Source organism: Carassius gibelio, chromosome B6 (genome assembly GCF_023724105.1).
Source record: "Carassius gibelio isolate Cgi1373 ecotype wild population from Czech Republic chromosome B6, carGib1.2-hapl.c, whole genome shotgun sequence".
Taxonomy (NCBI): domain Eukaryota; kingdom Metazoa; phylum Chordata; class Actinopteri; order Cypriniformes; family Cyprinidae; genus Carassius; species Carassius gibelio.
The window spans coordinates 16,626,929-16,644,936 of NC_068401.1; the positions used below are offsets into that span (position 1 = coordinate 16,626,929).

At 35.6% G+C, this 18,008-nt stretch overlaps 1 protein-coding gene across 1 annotated transcript in view; it reads right to left on the bottom strand.

Annotated features, from left to right (window-relative positions):
• Positions 1–14,092, bottom strand: part of LOC127959399 (transforming growth factor beta receptor type 3) — a 97,549-nt gene extending 83,457 nt beyond the window's left edge. Inside the window, exons 1-2 of the mRNA XM_052558564.1 lie at positions 13,859–14,092; positions 6,151–6,311 (exon numbers count right to left, since the gene is read on the bottom strand). Coding sequence (XP_052414524.1) covers positions 6,151–6,220 — 70 coding nt within the window. The 5' untranslated portion in view covers positions 6,221–6,311; positions 13,859–14,092. The remainder of the gene's footprint in view (positions 1–6,150; positions 6,312–13,858) is intronic.
• Between the last annotated feature and the right edge of the window lie 3,916 nt (positions 14,093–18,008).

An 18,008-nucleotide genomic window follows, 5' to 3' on the forward strand; every position in this document is an offset into this window, starting at 1 on the left:
TGCTGCAAATTAATTTCTGGAAGGATTTCTGCTCCTTTCTCCACCAAACCAGTGAAACCTGAGGGCTTCCAACAGCCGTGCCATCCCATAATAACAGGCTGTTACTAGGAATCTACAGCAGCTTGGCAAAATGAGACGCCAAAAAAAGGCAACTCAGACGTACAAAAAGTGCTTAGAAGGGAATGTCTGACAAATGAAGGGATGAAAAGAGAGAATGAGAAAGAGAAAATGAAGAACAGCTTATTTAAAAACACTTTTTAAAAAAGAAAGCTAATCCAAAAAAAGAAAATTCAAGCATCATATATTCAACATTTTACATATGTATACTTTTTCTTCGATGGGAGACTAACAGAGATATTTAAGTAAATGTTCAAGCTGCTCTATTCCATACAATTAAAGTGGATGGGGACCAGGCTGTAAAGCTCCCAAAAAAATTATAATAAAATAACAACATACACAATAACAAAAAGTTATATAAGTCACATAACTTGTGGTCATCCTCTGATTTTAATAAAAATTTTGTGTTCGATAGGGTTAGGAATTGTTAGAAATTTTCCGGTTCCGATTCCTGTTCCATTAAAACCATTAAACAACTATTAAAAAATAGTGGTAAGGAAAAATGCACAAAACTCAACTACTCAATGCTCAATAATGTTTATTACTTACTGTCAACTTAATTCAAAGGTTGAAAATATCAAAATGCAACATTTATTACAGTATACGGATCTGTCTAAGTATGGTTGGGTATTGTTAAGAATTTTTCGGTTCCATTAAAATGAACTATTATAAAGTTTTTTTTACTATTTTACCTTCTTTGAATGTAGTGTTGCTGGAAGGTAGTGAGTAATGTTGAGTAATGCTAGTCCATCAATCAGCATGTGCTTCAAAGTTGATGTTTTTTACACTATCAATAACATTTTGCTTTTCAGGCAGGAATAAACTGGTTGGCAAAATTTATATCAGTCTATTTATTTGTGGTCCAAGTTGTCAAGTATGTATATTAATGACAATGTGGAACTATTTCTGGTCTTAGCTTGCTGCATGAGTCTTGTCACATGAGTTAGAACCATCCTGGGACGCACTGAGACATATCTTCTTCCTGTTTCGTCATATAGATTACACATTTCTCCACTGTCACAGGACACACAGCATTGAAGAAGAGACATTTTGGTGACAAGGTCTCAAAAGACATGTTCATATATCACACCTCTGTCATCTTTATAATCAGATGACTAGAGCTGAACACAGGTTGTGACTGGCAGTGATCTGAAGTCCATGTGGAAAGGGCTCAGGGCTGCAGACACTTTGATGCGGCAGATTAGATAATGTCCTAGTTTTAAGAAAACAAGAGACTTCAGGAAGTCTCTGAGGCAGGCCGTTATGCTCTAAAACAAAAGGAAAAAGATTGAGTTCAAGACAAATATTGAGCATGCCAAGATCTGGCACTCATGAAGTTTGTTTAGACTCCGATTTATCAAAATCAACATCACCGTAGACAAGGGTTTGGGACAGCTTCGTCAACAATACTACAAAATAAACTTTAAAGGAAGAGCCTCAATAAATGCCCTCGAGGTAAATGTGCCAAAATGTCTGAGAAAGTACAAATATAAAGTGCAAAGCAACAATGCTTGCTCAAGAGCGCTAAAGGAAGCGGTAGGTGGGAATGTTTTCAGGCAAAACTACACTAAACTCAAGGGACGTACTGATACAGTGGCCATTGTCCTCCTGCTTCACCATCACTAACAGATACCGTTCCACTGTGAGCAGCCCAATCTCACTTTCTGTTAGTGTTACGTGTTACTACTTTTTAATAAACATTATTCAAAAAGCAGCTCTTAAAACCATATATAACCATATCAAACCCTAATGAAGGCTCATGTGCGGTCACTTGTTATAGCCATGTTAAAGGGTTAGTTCACCCAAAAATGTAAATTGTCATTAATTACACACCCTCATGTTCACCCATAATTCCTTTGTTTATCTTCGGAACACAAATTAAGATTTTTTTTTATTAAATCGAAGAGCTCTCAGATTCTCCATCGAAGATGAACAAAGGTCTTACGGGTTTGGAACAACACGAGGTTGAGTAATTTATGACGATTTTAATTTTTGGATGAAAAATGTGCCCCTATTATGGGTTATCAATAACATTTTGCTTTTCAGCAAGGAATAAGAATGTGGGTTATGAAAGGTTTATATATTGGTTTTGGGAGTCCACAAACAAAAGGCTGACATGCAAGCGAGGTCAAAAATCACTTTCATTGTCTTATAATATGCATTTGTTTTACCTTATTTGCTCAACGACTCCCAAACGATTCACTCAATGATTCATTTTTCCAAACCCCTCCGTTGTTTGTCACTAATCTCCGATGATTGGTCCAAATGGTTGATTTCATTTCTATTTCATCTTGCCTGTAATGCCTCATAAAGCAGCATTTGTGAGTGCAGTTCAGCTTTGTGTACATCGTAAATCAGATAATTACTTCTTTTCAGCTAACTCAGAAGTCCTCAGAGAAGTCTAATACCATTCAGATTAGGGCTACCACCAGTCCCTTAAAATATGGAATCGTCCCATATTTAAAGGTAAAATAATGCGTCCCATATTAAATCAATACGGGACGCAATTTGTCCTGTATTTTACAAATGCCAACACATAGTTGAATCAACAAATAGGCATTGTGCACTGTTTATAATACTAATCGCAATTATAATGAAATAAATTTTTTGTTTCCATAGTGAAGGAATCTCCAGAACGTGCACTGTTAAAGCCCTTTCACACAACCACAGCATGCAGTAAACCTGCACGGTTTAAAACCTCTAGAGCTCACATCTGCCCGTTGAACACAAGGCTCTCCAGATGCAGTGTTGAATGGGAAAGTTAACAATGGATCTGTCCAGTAACTAATGATGAACGCGAAGTTTGCAGAAAAGCTTGCCCAAAAAAAGGAAAATGTAGTCATTGTTTACACACCCACAAGTTGTTACAAACCTGTAAAAATGTATTTCTTCTGTTAAGCATAAAAGAAGATACTCTGAAGAATGTGGGTAAGACTCTGATACCATTTTTCGCTACTATGGTAGTTACTGAGGACCAGCAGCTGCTTAGTTACACACATTCTTTAAAGCATCTTGTTTTGCGTTCAATAGAAGAAAGAACTTTATGCATGTTTAGAAAAACCTGGGTAAATTATGACAGAATTTTCATAATTTACATAAACATCCATGCTTCTAAAGGTATAGGCCTATTGTTTTATTAAAATTTGGGTAGTCTGTTTATATATTCCATACATTATCAGAGTTTAGTAGACATAATTATTAAATTTTTAGGCATTATTAGACTGATTATTTAATAGATTATAGGACTATTTTATGTTGTACCCTATTTATTAATTTATCATTTATATTAATAATAAATTATACATAATAAATAATAATCACATAAAACTTGGTAAAGTACAAAAAAAGCTAAATTATTTAGACAGAAATGGGACAAATAATTACATAATAATATAGTCATAATTTAAGCAACTTCACGGAAACTAATAGCAAAGTTAGGTAAGAATCAAGTCGTATTGCAGTTTGCTCGACTGTTAATATATAACTGATTTTAGTTGTCATATATAACACTTTTTCCCACAAACCATTGATTCAGTTTTCAAAACAAAGACACATTCCTCAAAAAGTTTAACAGCAAGTTACATATTAGGTGGCAAAACTGATGACACCCTAATTAGAATCTCTGCATCCTAACAACAGAGAGAGGAGAGAGAGCTGAAACAATCATGATCTAATTACAATACAGTATCAGTACATTAAATGAAAATTTCACCATTCTATATGTACATTTAACTGTACTTATTCTCAGCATTTGACTCAGTTTTCAATTTCATAAAACACTTTTTGCGAATCACAACACACAATTCTATATGTAACACAATAAATGCACAATTAATATTATAGTATTAAGGTGTTTGCAAATGTTTGCTTTTGAGATGCGTTTGTGCTGTTTTGAATGCAGTGCTTGATTTTGCAAGAGATGCGAGGCATTTTGCATTTTGTGTGTGCAATTCTTGGGTTGTGTGTAAAGTTTTGAAAAAAATAGGCAAAATTTTGAAAATGTAAGAAGGTGAAAAAAAACTAAAACAAACTGTAATAACTAGATTAAAAAGTTTGAAAGACAAATGTATGCTGGCTTGACTTAAAAGTCTTGTTTAAAAACGTAAATTTGGTCCGTTAGATGTTCTAGATGTTTGCTAAAGTGTTGCTAGTTGGTTTCTAGGATATTCTGGGTGGTTGCTAGGCTCTCGCTGTGTAAGATACTTTTTTTTTAATGGAAGGGCGCTTTTTATTTAACTTCTTTTGGACTGAAGCAATGCAACGCCCGCTGACTGCAATGATAGAACTTGAGAGATAAAAGACATTTTTTTATATAAATCTGACTGGATTTAACTAAAAGATGAAATAGAAATATTGTAGAAACTTAATTTTCAGTAAAGTTGTAAAAAAGTGCTATATAAATAAACTTGAATTGAAATGAAAGATGAAAGTCATATACACCAAGGATGCCTCGGGCGTGTATAACGCAGCCTAATTTTCATATTTGGGTGAACTAACCCTTTAATTGTGATTTATTTAAATGAATAAATAATTTATAAGAAATAATCCATCCCAAGAACCCAGACTTGATGACTGTCATCATTTTGCCTGTTCCTTATGTTTTTTTTTATGCTGCCATTTGTTTACTTTCCCTTTTTTCTTGTCATGCAACTATCTGTCAGGCTGTTGTGCCAGAGGGGAACAAATCATCGCTCTTCTGAAGAGACTGAGCCAACAAGACCTGATCAATCACACAGATAGAGCTGCCTGAGTCGGGTTAGAGGAGGCATAGCTGACGTGCGGCACTGGTGTTTCAGGCTGAGAGATTGAGGCTGTCAGCACTTTCTTAATGCAAATCCCCCCGGCCTTTGCTCTCTGACAGCCAGATCTAGAAGACTCATGCTGGGAGGAACCGGGGAAATTCCGAACACAAGGGGCAAATTGTGATTGCCTGACAAAACAGGCAACACTGCCTCACTCTGTCAAGACAATGAGCATTGAGCAAAGCTTATCGAGAACACACCCTTGGAAGAGTCTCTGCAAAGAACATGCCTCGTTTTCTAAATCAAGTCAAATATTGTTTAGTGTGAATTTCGTCATCAAAGTTACTGATGAAAACATTTAGATGAAAGATGAAATGAAAAAAGCACATTATGATGGTAACTGACTCAAATACCACATCCTATAGCACAAGAGTTTTCTTCCAAAAACATTTAAAAAAAATACTGACCCCCATAATTTATGAACTGTAGTATATATACACAACATAATCTTTGAATGAGAACTTGCAATAATACAAAATCATACAAATGCACAAGTGACTTCACAACTTTGTAAAACATACCTAACCATAATAAAAATGAAAAGCTAAAGCATAAAGGACTTACAGAATCGTATTACGTGTGCTTATTATGATGTCATTTCGAGAGCTAAGGTCTTCACAAGCAATCCAGGATAGTTTTCCATGGAGTTTTTGTTACATTTTGATTTATGGTGTTATTTTTTAGCTTTTTAACAAACGAAATTTGTTTCTATTACAAAATTTAGATGCCATATTTGAGTAAAGCTAACAGAAACTATTACTAAAACAAAAAAACGACGTAAAACAGACACAGTCTATTATATCAAAATGTAGTTTATAGTTAGCTATGTGAATAACTACAATCACATCCCTATGCACTGTTCCAAACACTGTTGTTACACTGAGTGGTTTAATATGTCAGCTTTTCGCTTTACCTATGACATGAGTTTGGAGACTACCTATTTGTTTAAACAAAGGCAGATGGGGTGCGTTTAGCACTGCTTGGTGATCAGAAATTTACACTTTACATAAAACACACACTTTAAACCATCAAAATCTCCCAAGTGTGCTTGAGCACTGGTATTCACTTCATCATGAGGCACTTTTGAAAGGCTGGTTAAAACACCCCTCATAAATTCCCAGTCTTTCCTTCATCTTCATAAGGTAACGTCATGCTACATTCACTCACTCTTGACCTCTCATTCCAAAATCCCAGGAGAGAGATGATGGGTTACAAGGACAACAGCGCTTACCTGCAGAGGCCAAGCTGCTGAGGGTCAAAAACAGGATGGTGGAGGGGCGGATGTGTGCCGTGAGCCACATGGCTGGAACAGAACGCTTTCCTGAAGTCAGACGTGGCAGAAAAAGTAGCAGCAGGGTGTCTTCTTGAACGGTCACGTCTAGCTCTGTAGAACTAGAGAGAGAAAGATGTCAGTCAGTGACAAAGCAGCGGGGGATTAGGGTCTTAATGTCACATCCTGTGGGCTCAGATGGGAAGAGACAGCAGGGCTCTGGTTGAGGAGGCAGCACTTGTTAATCTCAACCCACTAATTAAGCATTGAGTGAATGGTGGGAATAAAGAGAAAAAGAGACAGGTCATCCAACAACCACTGCAGTATCAGAAGAGACAGCTTTGCCATTTGAAAATATTTCAAAGAAAAAAGTTATTTTAAATAACTGAAGAAAAACTTTTGATTTAATAAATACAGATTTGGTGAGCATAAGAGACTTCCTTTAAAAATGACAGCTCACATGTAATAAATAATAGAAATAAACAAGTGAACTTGAACTAACTTACAACCTGATCACACTCTGAATACTGTACGCTTGTTTCATAATAACTCAATTCATGCATAAAGAATTCACAGTATCAAGAAAATACTGTGAACTGCCACTTTTCAATATGCATAGTGCATAGTGAAGATAACAGTCAGGTTAGACAACTGCAGTTTGCTGTTAATACTTTAACAGACGACAGCTAATAAACACAACCACAACTGAATTTGAGAGCGGAAGCGGCCAATCAAAGTTCACCAGAGGATGTGCTAAAGCCAACATATGCCACACCAGTAGAGTTTAAATACAGCATGCATTATCCACATTAAGTTTCACTTAGTCCACTACCTGAGAAAATGATGCAATAATAAACATACCATCTGCATCATGACAGATATTGAGTCATTACATAAAAACCTTTCAAACTTTTCTACACTGACATTCAAACATTTACGTCTGCTCAGAGCCTCTGAAATGTCACGTCAGACTCGATTCAGTTCGTTTAATTCCATTTTGACAAAGTGAACTTTTTGAAAAGTGAAAATGAAGTTTTCCATGGCCACCGTCCCAACCCTATAATACACTTTCAATGTTTTTTAAGTAAATAAGGGTGATTGTAGGTCCAAACGTCAGCAATACTGATCTTAAAAGCAATTTTCTATTATTTTCAGACAGTTTATTATTATAAGTCCAAAAAATGTTTTCATATTTCTAAGAATTTAGTGTTCAGAGTGTGCAAGACTCCAGTTTGTGACTGTTGCAAAACTCAACTCGTCATTGCTGCCTCTCTGATGTTTTTTTTTTTTCATTAGCTTGTAAAGATTACATATTACGAAAGTAGCACCTTCCCACACCGTGTGCGTAGATACATGTACACATGCAGGCTAATAGCACTCTCAAACAGCATCACAGGTTTGTCACACTAATTTACTGAGGCAAAACCAGGCAATGGGTTTAGCAGTTACCCCAGAGTATTGTGGAGAATCAATATGTGTAAAACTTACACAAAATTGCACAGTGGCACAGGTGGATTAAAACCTCAAATGTCAATCAGAACATTTATCAGTGGTTAAAAACAACCACATGCTCCACTGGGGGTGTCCCCAAGAGAGCAGTAACGAAAGCCACAACTTCATCAGCATCTGAAACTATCTCTAGCTTTCTCTCTGCTTCTTGCTTTCTACTATCTTTCTGTCTTTTTCTAATTTTCTCTCAGTGAGATGAGGAGAGAATGCACTCTCTCTCTTTCTCTCTCTCTCTCTCTCTCTCTCTCTCTCTCTCTCTCTCTCTCTCTCTCTCTCTCTCTTTCTCTCTCTCTCTCTCTCTCTCTCTCTGCAAACAGCTGCCGGAACAAAGAGCCATTCACGTACGGGCAGCTGCTGAGGCTGGGAAATCATTTTGGAGAATCTCAACAAATACTGCACTTCCAGCACAGGGGTCCCAAGCCAGTGCCCTCCGCTTTTGATTTGGTGTCCCCCTCTTTTGCTATTCTCACACCAAGAGCAGAAGCATTTTGGAATCCTCAGATTTAAGAGGATGTTATCAAAGGGTGAACCAAAGGAAAACAACAATCAAAACAAAACAAATATACGTACTTGATTTTTTTTTCTGATACCTGGGGCCTGTTTCGTAAATCAAGTTTACCAAAAAAAGAACAGGTTTATTTCAGTTAGTCTGACTTACTGTCTGTTGATTTGGTCCAAAATACGTCAGACTTGAAATATGCCTGGCTTATCTGGTAAACTTGTTTTATGAAACAGGCCCCTGGTTGGGATAAAAGTAAATAGAGCTTTAAAAAATAATAAATAAAATTTTTTCTGATGGCCTGGATTGAGCAAAAAAACTAAAATAATTTAACAAAACAAAATAAGAGCAAATAGTTGAGGCAAAAAAAAAAACGTATAAATAAATAAATATAATAAACCAAACAAAAAGAAAATAAATCATAGCTTTTAATGAAAAAAATCTGCAGGCCTAGTTAAGGCAAAACAAAATGCTAAATTAAAACAGGCCAACTGGTGTTATCTTACAGTACACTGCATTTAATTTTTCAATTAATTATTTGACTGTAGTGAATATCACCCTCTCGAATAGCTGAGAATAATATCTGAAATTTCTAAGCATGTCGACCAAACATGGACCAATAGTGGACCCTAAACTAAAACCATGGGCAACTCTGTTTAGCTCAGTCAGTTATAAAATATACACTGATCACCTCATATGACTTCTGCTGAAAGATTGTGTCTCTCCCTCTATTCCTCTGCAGAAAGATATAGTACAATAACATTCAGAAACAGTCTGGAAATGTCATTAGCAAATTCAAGGCAGCAGGCCTCAGACTGAACATAATAAGTAGCTACTCCACACTATGACTGTGTAGGTGGAATGGCGAACACCATATGGTTTAATGCGCAGCCTCGCTCTGAACTCAAAGAGGCACTTCACTCTGGAGGAAGAAGTGTGCCTTAAAACTATAAAACCATCCACATTCAGTTCAAAATGAGAAACGGACTTAATGAAAGATACAGATCATTCACAAGCAGGTCAGAATCTGTGTTTATCACATTAGGTTTCTTGTGTAAAATTATATACTGTAAGGATTTACAGAATACGCATTCCAGTGTTGAGATCAACTTGGCAAACTGTTCCTAAACCAATCCCTCCAATGTCAAAAGTTGTCCTTTAAAGAGCCCATAGATGAACGCAATGTTCTTTCCTGCATTTACATATTTCCTACTGAAACACTAAGTTTGTACGAGACAGGGCTTCTCCTTTTTTCTTTAAGCTGCCAATAGATCTGCCAGTTTAATCCAAAAATAAAAAATTATGTTATGCTTATATAATTACAAACTCATATGATTTCTTGTTTTACCATAGTTTGTTATTAGCAAAAAATGCTCATTGTACAATTTTAAAAGTAAAGTTTTCAGAGTTTTTGCAGCGAGAAAAAATAATTCCACTTTTCACACTGATCTTAACCCTAGGTTGTCATCACTCTGAACCCCCTTTTTTATCCCTAGATAAAGGTATATGCTTCACACTTTATTAATTTAGAAACAGGGTTAGAACTGCTTTTTACCTGATCTTCTGATACCCAGCTCGGGATCAGGGTTAGAACCCTTTTATGGTGTTATTCCTCCATTGCGTTAAAGTTATGGCTAGAAGATTACAAACAGAACCCTAAAAGTGTACGTCATATTTAGGTGCTTTTAAAGGGGCACCAAAAAAATAAAAATTCTGTCATTAATTACCATCACTTAATTCCAAACCATAAGACCTTCAAATTCATCCAATCAATGACACTAACACCATAAATATAAAAAAAAGAATGTTAATCCAGGGTTTAGAAACGAACAACGTGAAATGCTAATGATTCATTTAAAAGGGCTGATTAATTTAGAAACAAAGCTAGTTGCTGTCTTTACAAACGGTTTATTAAATCATGAATTCAACCGATTTGTTCAAAAACAGATTCATTCAGGAATAAAACACCGCAGTGTTGCTCTGAGATGCAGAAATGTTGCATTAAGTTAATATCATGTTTTAACTTTCATAACTCGAATTAACGGAGCATTTTAAATGCATTCTTATAGGCTTCATCAAGCATACAGTCTCTTGGGCTATCAAAATGTGTTTCATTTATATTTTTTGCAAAATGAGTGGCATACTCAATAATGCAAGCTTGCGTATCATTAAAACAACAATTACAATATTATCGCACACCACTCTTTTGTGCAATGGAAAAGTTCCATGGATGTTAAAGGTCCCTGCCAACTTTTATTTTTAAGAGAGACGACATCAAAGCTAACAGACATGGACAAAAAGTCATAAAACTCCGATTTTTTTTATTCCATGGAGTCTTTAGGGTATGTTTGACCGTGTCCTTCTGAAACCATCGCAGCATGAGAGGACAGACCAAATACAGCATGACCTCTAGGGAATAACACACCACAACTATTTCTAGCCATGTATAAATAAAACACAACTCACTCCAGCCTACATTGTTCCAGCCAAGAAACATGGCATGAGTACTTATGAAAATGTGGGTACCTGTAGAGCACATTATCTAGGGCCACTCTGGTAGTAAAGGCCTACTGAAAACTATTGCTGTGCAAACAATCAAATTAGATTTTCATGCATCTCATCAGTAAAGCCGCTACTGTGATTAGTAGTAAATCACCAGCACGTGCTTTCAGATCAGTGTTGCCAAGTCTGTGGTATTCTCGTGGAATTGGGCTACTTTAACACTGTAGCCGCGGGTTGTTTTTCATGTCCGCTGGTTGAAGTGTCCCCATTACGTCATATTCAGCCCCTGGAATGAGAAATTTACTGGAGGAACCCCACCGAAAAATTTGAATTTAACCCCCCGGAATGCAATTTTTAACCAAAGAACCCCTCTTGAGACACGATTGGGCAGGTTTTGAGTAGCAATTGGGTGGGATTTGTTGTGGAAACCTGGCAACCCTGTTTCAGATGGCGCGGCATTTACTACACAGTGCCATAATTCTCTGACAAGCTACACAAAATCATGTTCATAATCGGCAATGAATCGCATGCGGTTTTGAACACGATTTTGTGTAGCTTGGCAGTGAACTACGGCTCTGTGTAGTAAATGCTGCTCCATCTGAAAGCATGTGATTTACTACTTATCACAGGAGCGGCTTTACTGGCAAGATGCGAATTTCATTCGATTTTTAGCACAGCCCTACTGAAAACCACAGTGGAGTCCAACATGGGCCCTTTTGACTGCTAATGAATCTTATTTGGATTGAGTCATTCAGTCTAAACAGAGTGTGGTTTCCCGTTTGCGTAACTGAATGGTGACGGGGGCCTCTCTGACATGTTTATAATGGAAGATCTGCTCGTTGGCCCAAATGGATCCTCTCTGTATTGGCTGCGAGCGTCGCCACGTGTCAAACAGTGACACACTGGGGACATGAAGTGGCCAGCTGCACTCAAACAAAACCACAACCTCCAACAGTGACACAGACTGATCAATCTACTCTACGCACTGGGCCAATTTCGCATCTTTAGCACCAGACATGTTCATTCACACAACATGCACACAGACACACACTAAATCTCACCTCAGGGCCGCCGCTAAGACCACATCGCACACACACACACAAACACACACTTGAGTGGAACATCTGCACATCTGTGTGTGTGACCCTTTATTTGTGAGTCACATCAGAGCATGCAAAGTAACGCACATACACTTGCATCAACATCCAATTTTTACTCATGCACCTCTAGTTATGAATCATCAGTGACTGACTACTACGCACAGAACTCCAATATGATAAAGACTGAAAAGAAGATGAAAAGGGTAGTGAAATTCATTAAAATACATTATCTTGTGTTAATCTTACCTGCTTTGAACAGTGAATTTAGTTCCCTCCAAAAAGCACTGAACTTCCTCTGTCTCCCTCTATCTTTTTACGAAAGTAATAAGCTGAGAATGAGTGATCTCTAACCCTGAGGACCTGAATCAACATGTCACAGGGGTCTTGAATCAGATAACAGTCACAAGTCTGTTGTTCTCGTGAAACCACCTTCACTCATCACCTTATCTCCACAACAATAATCACTCTATGAGAAGTCACTTTAGGTAAAAGTACTTTTAAGAGCTCAAACTAGCTTTTCCCATGGAATTCATTGCCCAGTAACCCTCGTTTTCTCACATAAGACACTTGCAGGGATCATCTAATGTCTGACAGACATGAAAAGCCTGACCGGGACCCAGAACAAATCCCCCTGAGGAGATCAACCAAAGAGACTTACAGTCTCTCAACTAAACACATTACTTTTATAAATGTGTAACTTGTAAACATCACATGAATAAGTTAAGGATTAGGTTATATTAATTATTATATTAAGCCACTCTAACAAACTGAGAAGATAGAATGTTTTTTCGTTTTTTTTGCAGTCTAAACCTGTGATTTTGCTTTAGGACTGATTTTATTTTGCACATGAAAAACAGTTTTGGCACTGTGTTGGGTTATCATACACAAGGAAACAGAAATGTCCTTAAAATCCAACACTGAAACGTTTAATTTACTGATTGATTTATAGTTTTAGGTCCTGGTAATGCTGGCACCTGTCTAATTTAACTTCTTCAATCAAATAACAAATGGATTTGTACCGAAACATTCTAGAATTTCATTTGTTGCACAGCATTAGCCGCCAACAACAATAGATATGGGAATATTTGGGGGATATTTGATTATTTGCATTGCTTTCCCTCCTTGATGTCTGTGACCTTATCAGAACAGACTTACAACACATTTTAGGGTCCAGTCCACCAGATAACAACCACAGGTCTAGAACTGTACATCCACTGAAGACAATTAACAGAATTAACATGAAATTCTCTGCTGTTAATCCCACTGAACAAACTTATCTAAAGAATGCACAAAGCCAAATGATCACTCAATGACACAAGACTTCCTAGTTAAGAGTATTTTCTGTTTCAAAGCAGTCTCTTGAACTTTAGATTTTATTAGACAAGACTATTCCCAAAGGTGCAATATCTAATACTTACTGGCCTGTTTGAGAATTTCACAATACCTGGAACTAGTAAATGGAAGAGGCTTTGTCTTTACAAGCACTGAAAGGTTCATGTCATGACTGTACCTCCACTGTTATGTGAACTATGTACATTAATTTGATTAAATTGAATTCCTGTGCAGAGCAGTCCACTCATCCTAAAAGAAAAGAGTCGGGCTTCATGTTAATGTTTTTCTGCAGGATAACACATTGTAGTTCAGCTGTCAGCCTACCTCAAGTTTCACAGCTCATGACCAAATCACAACATCTGCACACATCTTGCATACTCTTAACTCTTTAATTCAAAAATTAAATTAATTAAAAAACGAACATGAACATCGTACAGTCACTTATGTATTTTAATAGGCTTTATATCTGTACACGCACTTGACGAACGTCACTTTGCATTGCAGACATCAGCTTCATTGATCATAATGGATGCGTTCTAGTTTTGTCACGTCGCAAGACTCAACGTGCTGTGAAACGTGCATGCGCGTCTCTGAAGTGTGCATGCGACTGTAAACACGCTATAAAACTACATTTCTTACAAGAACCCTAAACTGGCCTTACAATTCTAAGACCATTTACACGCGAAGTATTAAAGACAAAAACAAAGACAGAAACAAAGTGACATACCAGCGAATCCTCAGTAACGCTGAAGGGAACTTTCTTAGGAAGTTCACGGTGTAACGTTTCCTTCGGCTGATAAAATAAAGGACCGGAGCAAAGTCTTCCGTCAGTGTGGTAATTAATCGTGCGACAAACGCCAAGGTTTTCGGGATGACAAAGCCTGTGACAGATCTCAAAAAGTTTTAAATGCCTCTCCCGCTTTCTGTGTTGTCTGTGTGTATGTCCGTGGGAGGGGCCAGTAGTAGGAGGCTGCGATTTACATTTATCAAGACATAAGAGAGGATGAAGCCCACTTCCGCAGCCGTTACACTTGAGTTTACTTTCAAAAATATTATTATTATTATTATTATTATTATTATTATTATTATTATTATTATTATTATTATTATTATTATTATTATTATTATTATTATTATTGGTGTTGTTGTTGTTGTTATAACAATAATAACATTTCAACAATAATATTTATTAATATACAATGTATTTTATAAACATTAGGTCAATTATTATAAAATTATTGCTAGCTAGCCTATATAAAATAAAAAGTGAATAATTATCAGAATAAATAATCATGATAATGCTTATACATTAACATTATATATTACTAAATTAGTAAGAGGCAAACTCACACTCTTCTTAACTTATAAGCTTTGGAAAATATCTTTTGTGGCTCTTAATCCATAGCAGCATTTTCAAGAATCCCTAAGAGCCCATTTAAAAGTTTGAGTTACTCCACACAAACTGTACTGATTTAAAAAATGGCATAAATGTTATTAACTATTTATTAGATTACAATACAAGTATTAATCAAATGAAATAAAAAGTGTTGAGTATTGTGTCAAAGCTAAAATATTCAAATGCATTAATAACATGAACAAGGAACATTTTTAAAGACATATTTAATACATTCAAACAGTTTATGAATTTCTGATTATTATTTATTTATATTTCAATGTATTCCCATTCTGTTAGGCAATGACATTTTAATGAACTTAGGTTGATTACTGTAAATTTTTTACAAAATATTATTTTGTAAGCCCCTGCAAATGCTCCGTGTGGGATGCTTCACCTCACCCCGCTGTACAACTAAAAACACCTACCATAAAGAATATGACCTCAATCATAATCTAATCTAAGTGGTCTCAATGTCATCTACACCAAGTAGCCTACCATCCAAAAGACCTACATTCATCTCAATATGTGGATCCAGAACCCTCAGAACTATCTAGAGTCAGGGGACAAAAAAAAATAGAAAATGAAATTTAGATTCTATATCTGAAACACCTCATCTGCATTAATTCCTTCTCTTACATTTAAAGTAAATCAGCATTTTCCCAATGTGAAGTAATTTAAGATATTGAAATCTGTCATGACTCAACATGAAATAACGGTTGAAATCTTAATAGTGTAGCTGAAATTTTAATAATTTCTAAAGATATAGTAGTAAATCAGATATTCTGTAGTGTGTGTCTTATCTGTTAAATGTTTTAGCGATAGCAATATCAGTCTTTTATTGCCAACTGATCTGATTCAAGGCAAAGAGCATGCTGACCTGATTTTAGACTGGCCTTTTCTTAGACACTAACCTCTTTTTTGGACCAAAAACTGGCTTTTGGGTCCAAACTGACATTTACTAACTTGATTGTGGGATTAACTAATTAATAATCCACTTTCAATCAATAATTAATTTATTGCAATTTCAAAGTTTCATCTCAAGCAAGGTCGTGTTGTTGTTTGCACTTCTTGACAAAGGCATTGTTTGGGTCGTATTATATTAAAAATACATGAGAGCAGATAAAACTGTTTTTATTTCTTTCATTTGGATTCTTTTTGGCTGAGCACCTGTTCTAGTTACATTGGGATATGTGCGCACTGCTTTGAATACTTTCAATAATTAACTGCTATAAAAGAAGTAGCCATCAAGGTGGTCCAAAATACACATGCAAGCATTGGTTCTGATGTTCTCCATTTGCAATTGCATTTTTGTCAGATATGCTTAGTTTAGTTTAAAACATAAGCAAAGGAAAACGCAACATCCTTTATATGGTTGTTTGTGAGTTAAACTCAGGCACAGATGCATGTTTGTGTCTGTTTGTTTTTGCAGGATATATTTGTTTACTTTTGATTTGCATTTTCATTTTTTTTTTTTATTCTGCTTCCTCTCCTGGCTTGTTTTCCCGAACAAACAGACTTATGTTGTCTGACTGAAATGTTCCACTCCGTTCTAAAGGAAATGGAAATGCTTTACCACTGCTTACAGTGTAAATGTCAGAGTCGTGATTTGCCACTAATGAGACAGCACCCTTGCAAGATAGAAAACTTTGTTTTGGAGCTTCTTGCTGTCTTGAAAACATTGATATGCTGCTTTTGAGTGTCAATGAAGATGTACTCAGAGGCTTCATGTCATTTTTCACTTCTCATGCATATGTATGCCTCAGAACCAGGCCTACTCAAAGCATCTGCACAGACGGGGAGGAAGATGCGACGAAATCTAGTCCTGAACGTGAAGCTCTGCTCTAATTCTTTGATTTCCTTTGTTTTGCATGCATTCGTGATCTTTGGCAAACCCGTTGAATTAAATTGTTTTTCTTAAAAAAAATGAAGGACATTTGTAAAATTGTAAAATGATAGAGAATTTGTTAACACTTGACAAAAAGGTCCTATTTGTTAAAATTAGTTAACCACATTACTTAACATAAACAAACAGTGAAAAATATTTCCAAAGCATTTGGTAATCTTAATGTTCATTTCAACATTTAGTAATACATTATTTAAATAAAAATATTGTATCTATTAAAATTATTAAATGGCCCTAATGCAAAAAAAACCCAGATGTTTTATTATTATTATTATTACATTCATTAATATTTTTTATTAATTAAATAGTGCAAAAAATGTTGCTCATTGTTATTGGTAGTTACTGCATTCATTAACATTAACGAATGTAACCTTATTGTAAAATGTTAACAAGATGTGGTTTTGTTTTTGTTTTGTTTTATTGCAATACATGTAGTGCTTAGTAGTGCTTGGTGATATGCTCTGATGATACTGCATTTAATAATGAAATGACTTACCATATCATCTACATAGATAACAGCTGCATGAATACATCTATCTCTTCTCCCATCATGGCCATATCTCTCTCTATCCATAATTGTGGAAATATTTTCCTGATTAGCACTTTCTCATAATGAGAAGGGACCCTGTGGAATGTCGGGTTCTGAACTCTTCACCTTGGAGCCACATGGCATGATGAAGCCTTTCATCTGATGTCTGAGCAAATACAGGGGATGTTTATCTTAGTTGCCTTGAAGACAAAAATGAGAATAAAAAAACAAACATGACATCATGAATCAACATGTATGACATAAGTTATGTCATATAGCTCTCTCTAAATATTTATAAAAGCAAAGTTAAGCAGAGGACACTGCTAATCCATTCCTTTTAGTAAATGTGCATTTGGGCAGTGTAAGCCTTTTAAAAATACATGTGGTTATTTTGTAAGTTTTGTATAGCAGCACTATAAGGTAGAAAACATAATAGTAAAGACATTTTCCAGTCAAAATAGAGCTTATGGTGCCCTCTTGTGGAAAGTTGGTTTCAAATGTTATTGCTGAATAAGTGAAACGGAATAAAGAGACAGATGGACCAAAATGAAAATTGTCATCACCTTTATGTTGTTCGAAATCTGCGTTAATTGTATTTCTTTCCTAGACTATAAGAGGAATTGTTAGTTAGAGTGACCTTTCCTTTCGTTGTACGGATAAAACATTAATGAAAGTGAATTGTGACTGAGGCTGTCATACTTCCTTAAATCCCCTTTTGTGTTTCACAGAAGACAAAAGGGAAACATACATGATTGCAGCAACGTGGGTAAATGATAACAACATATTCATTTTGGAGAAAACTTATATTTTATATAGTTTTATTATATATATATATATATATATATATATATATATATATATATATATATATATATATATATATATATATATATATATATATATATATATGTGTGTGTGTGTGTGTGTGTGTGTGTGTGTGTGTGTGTATATATATATATATATATATATAATAACCAAACGCGGATTTTCAGTCATAGAAAGTACAATGCGATATTCTTTTATTTATTTATATATATATATATATATAT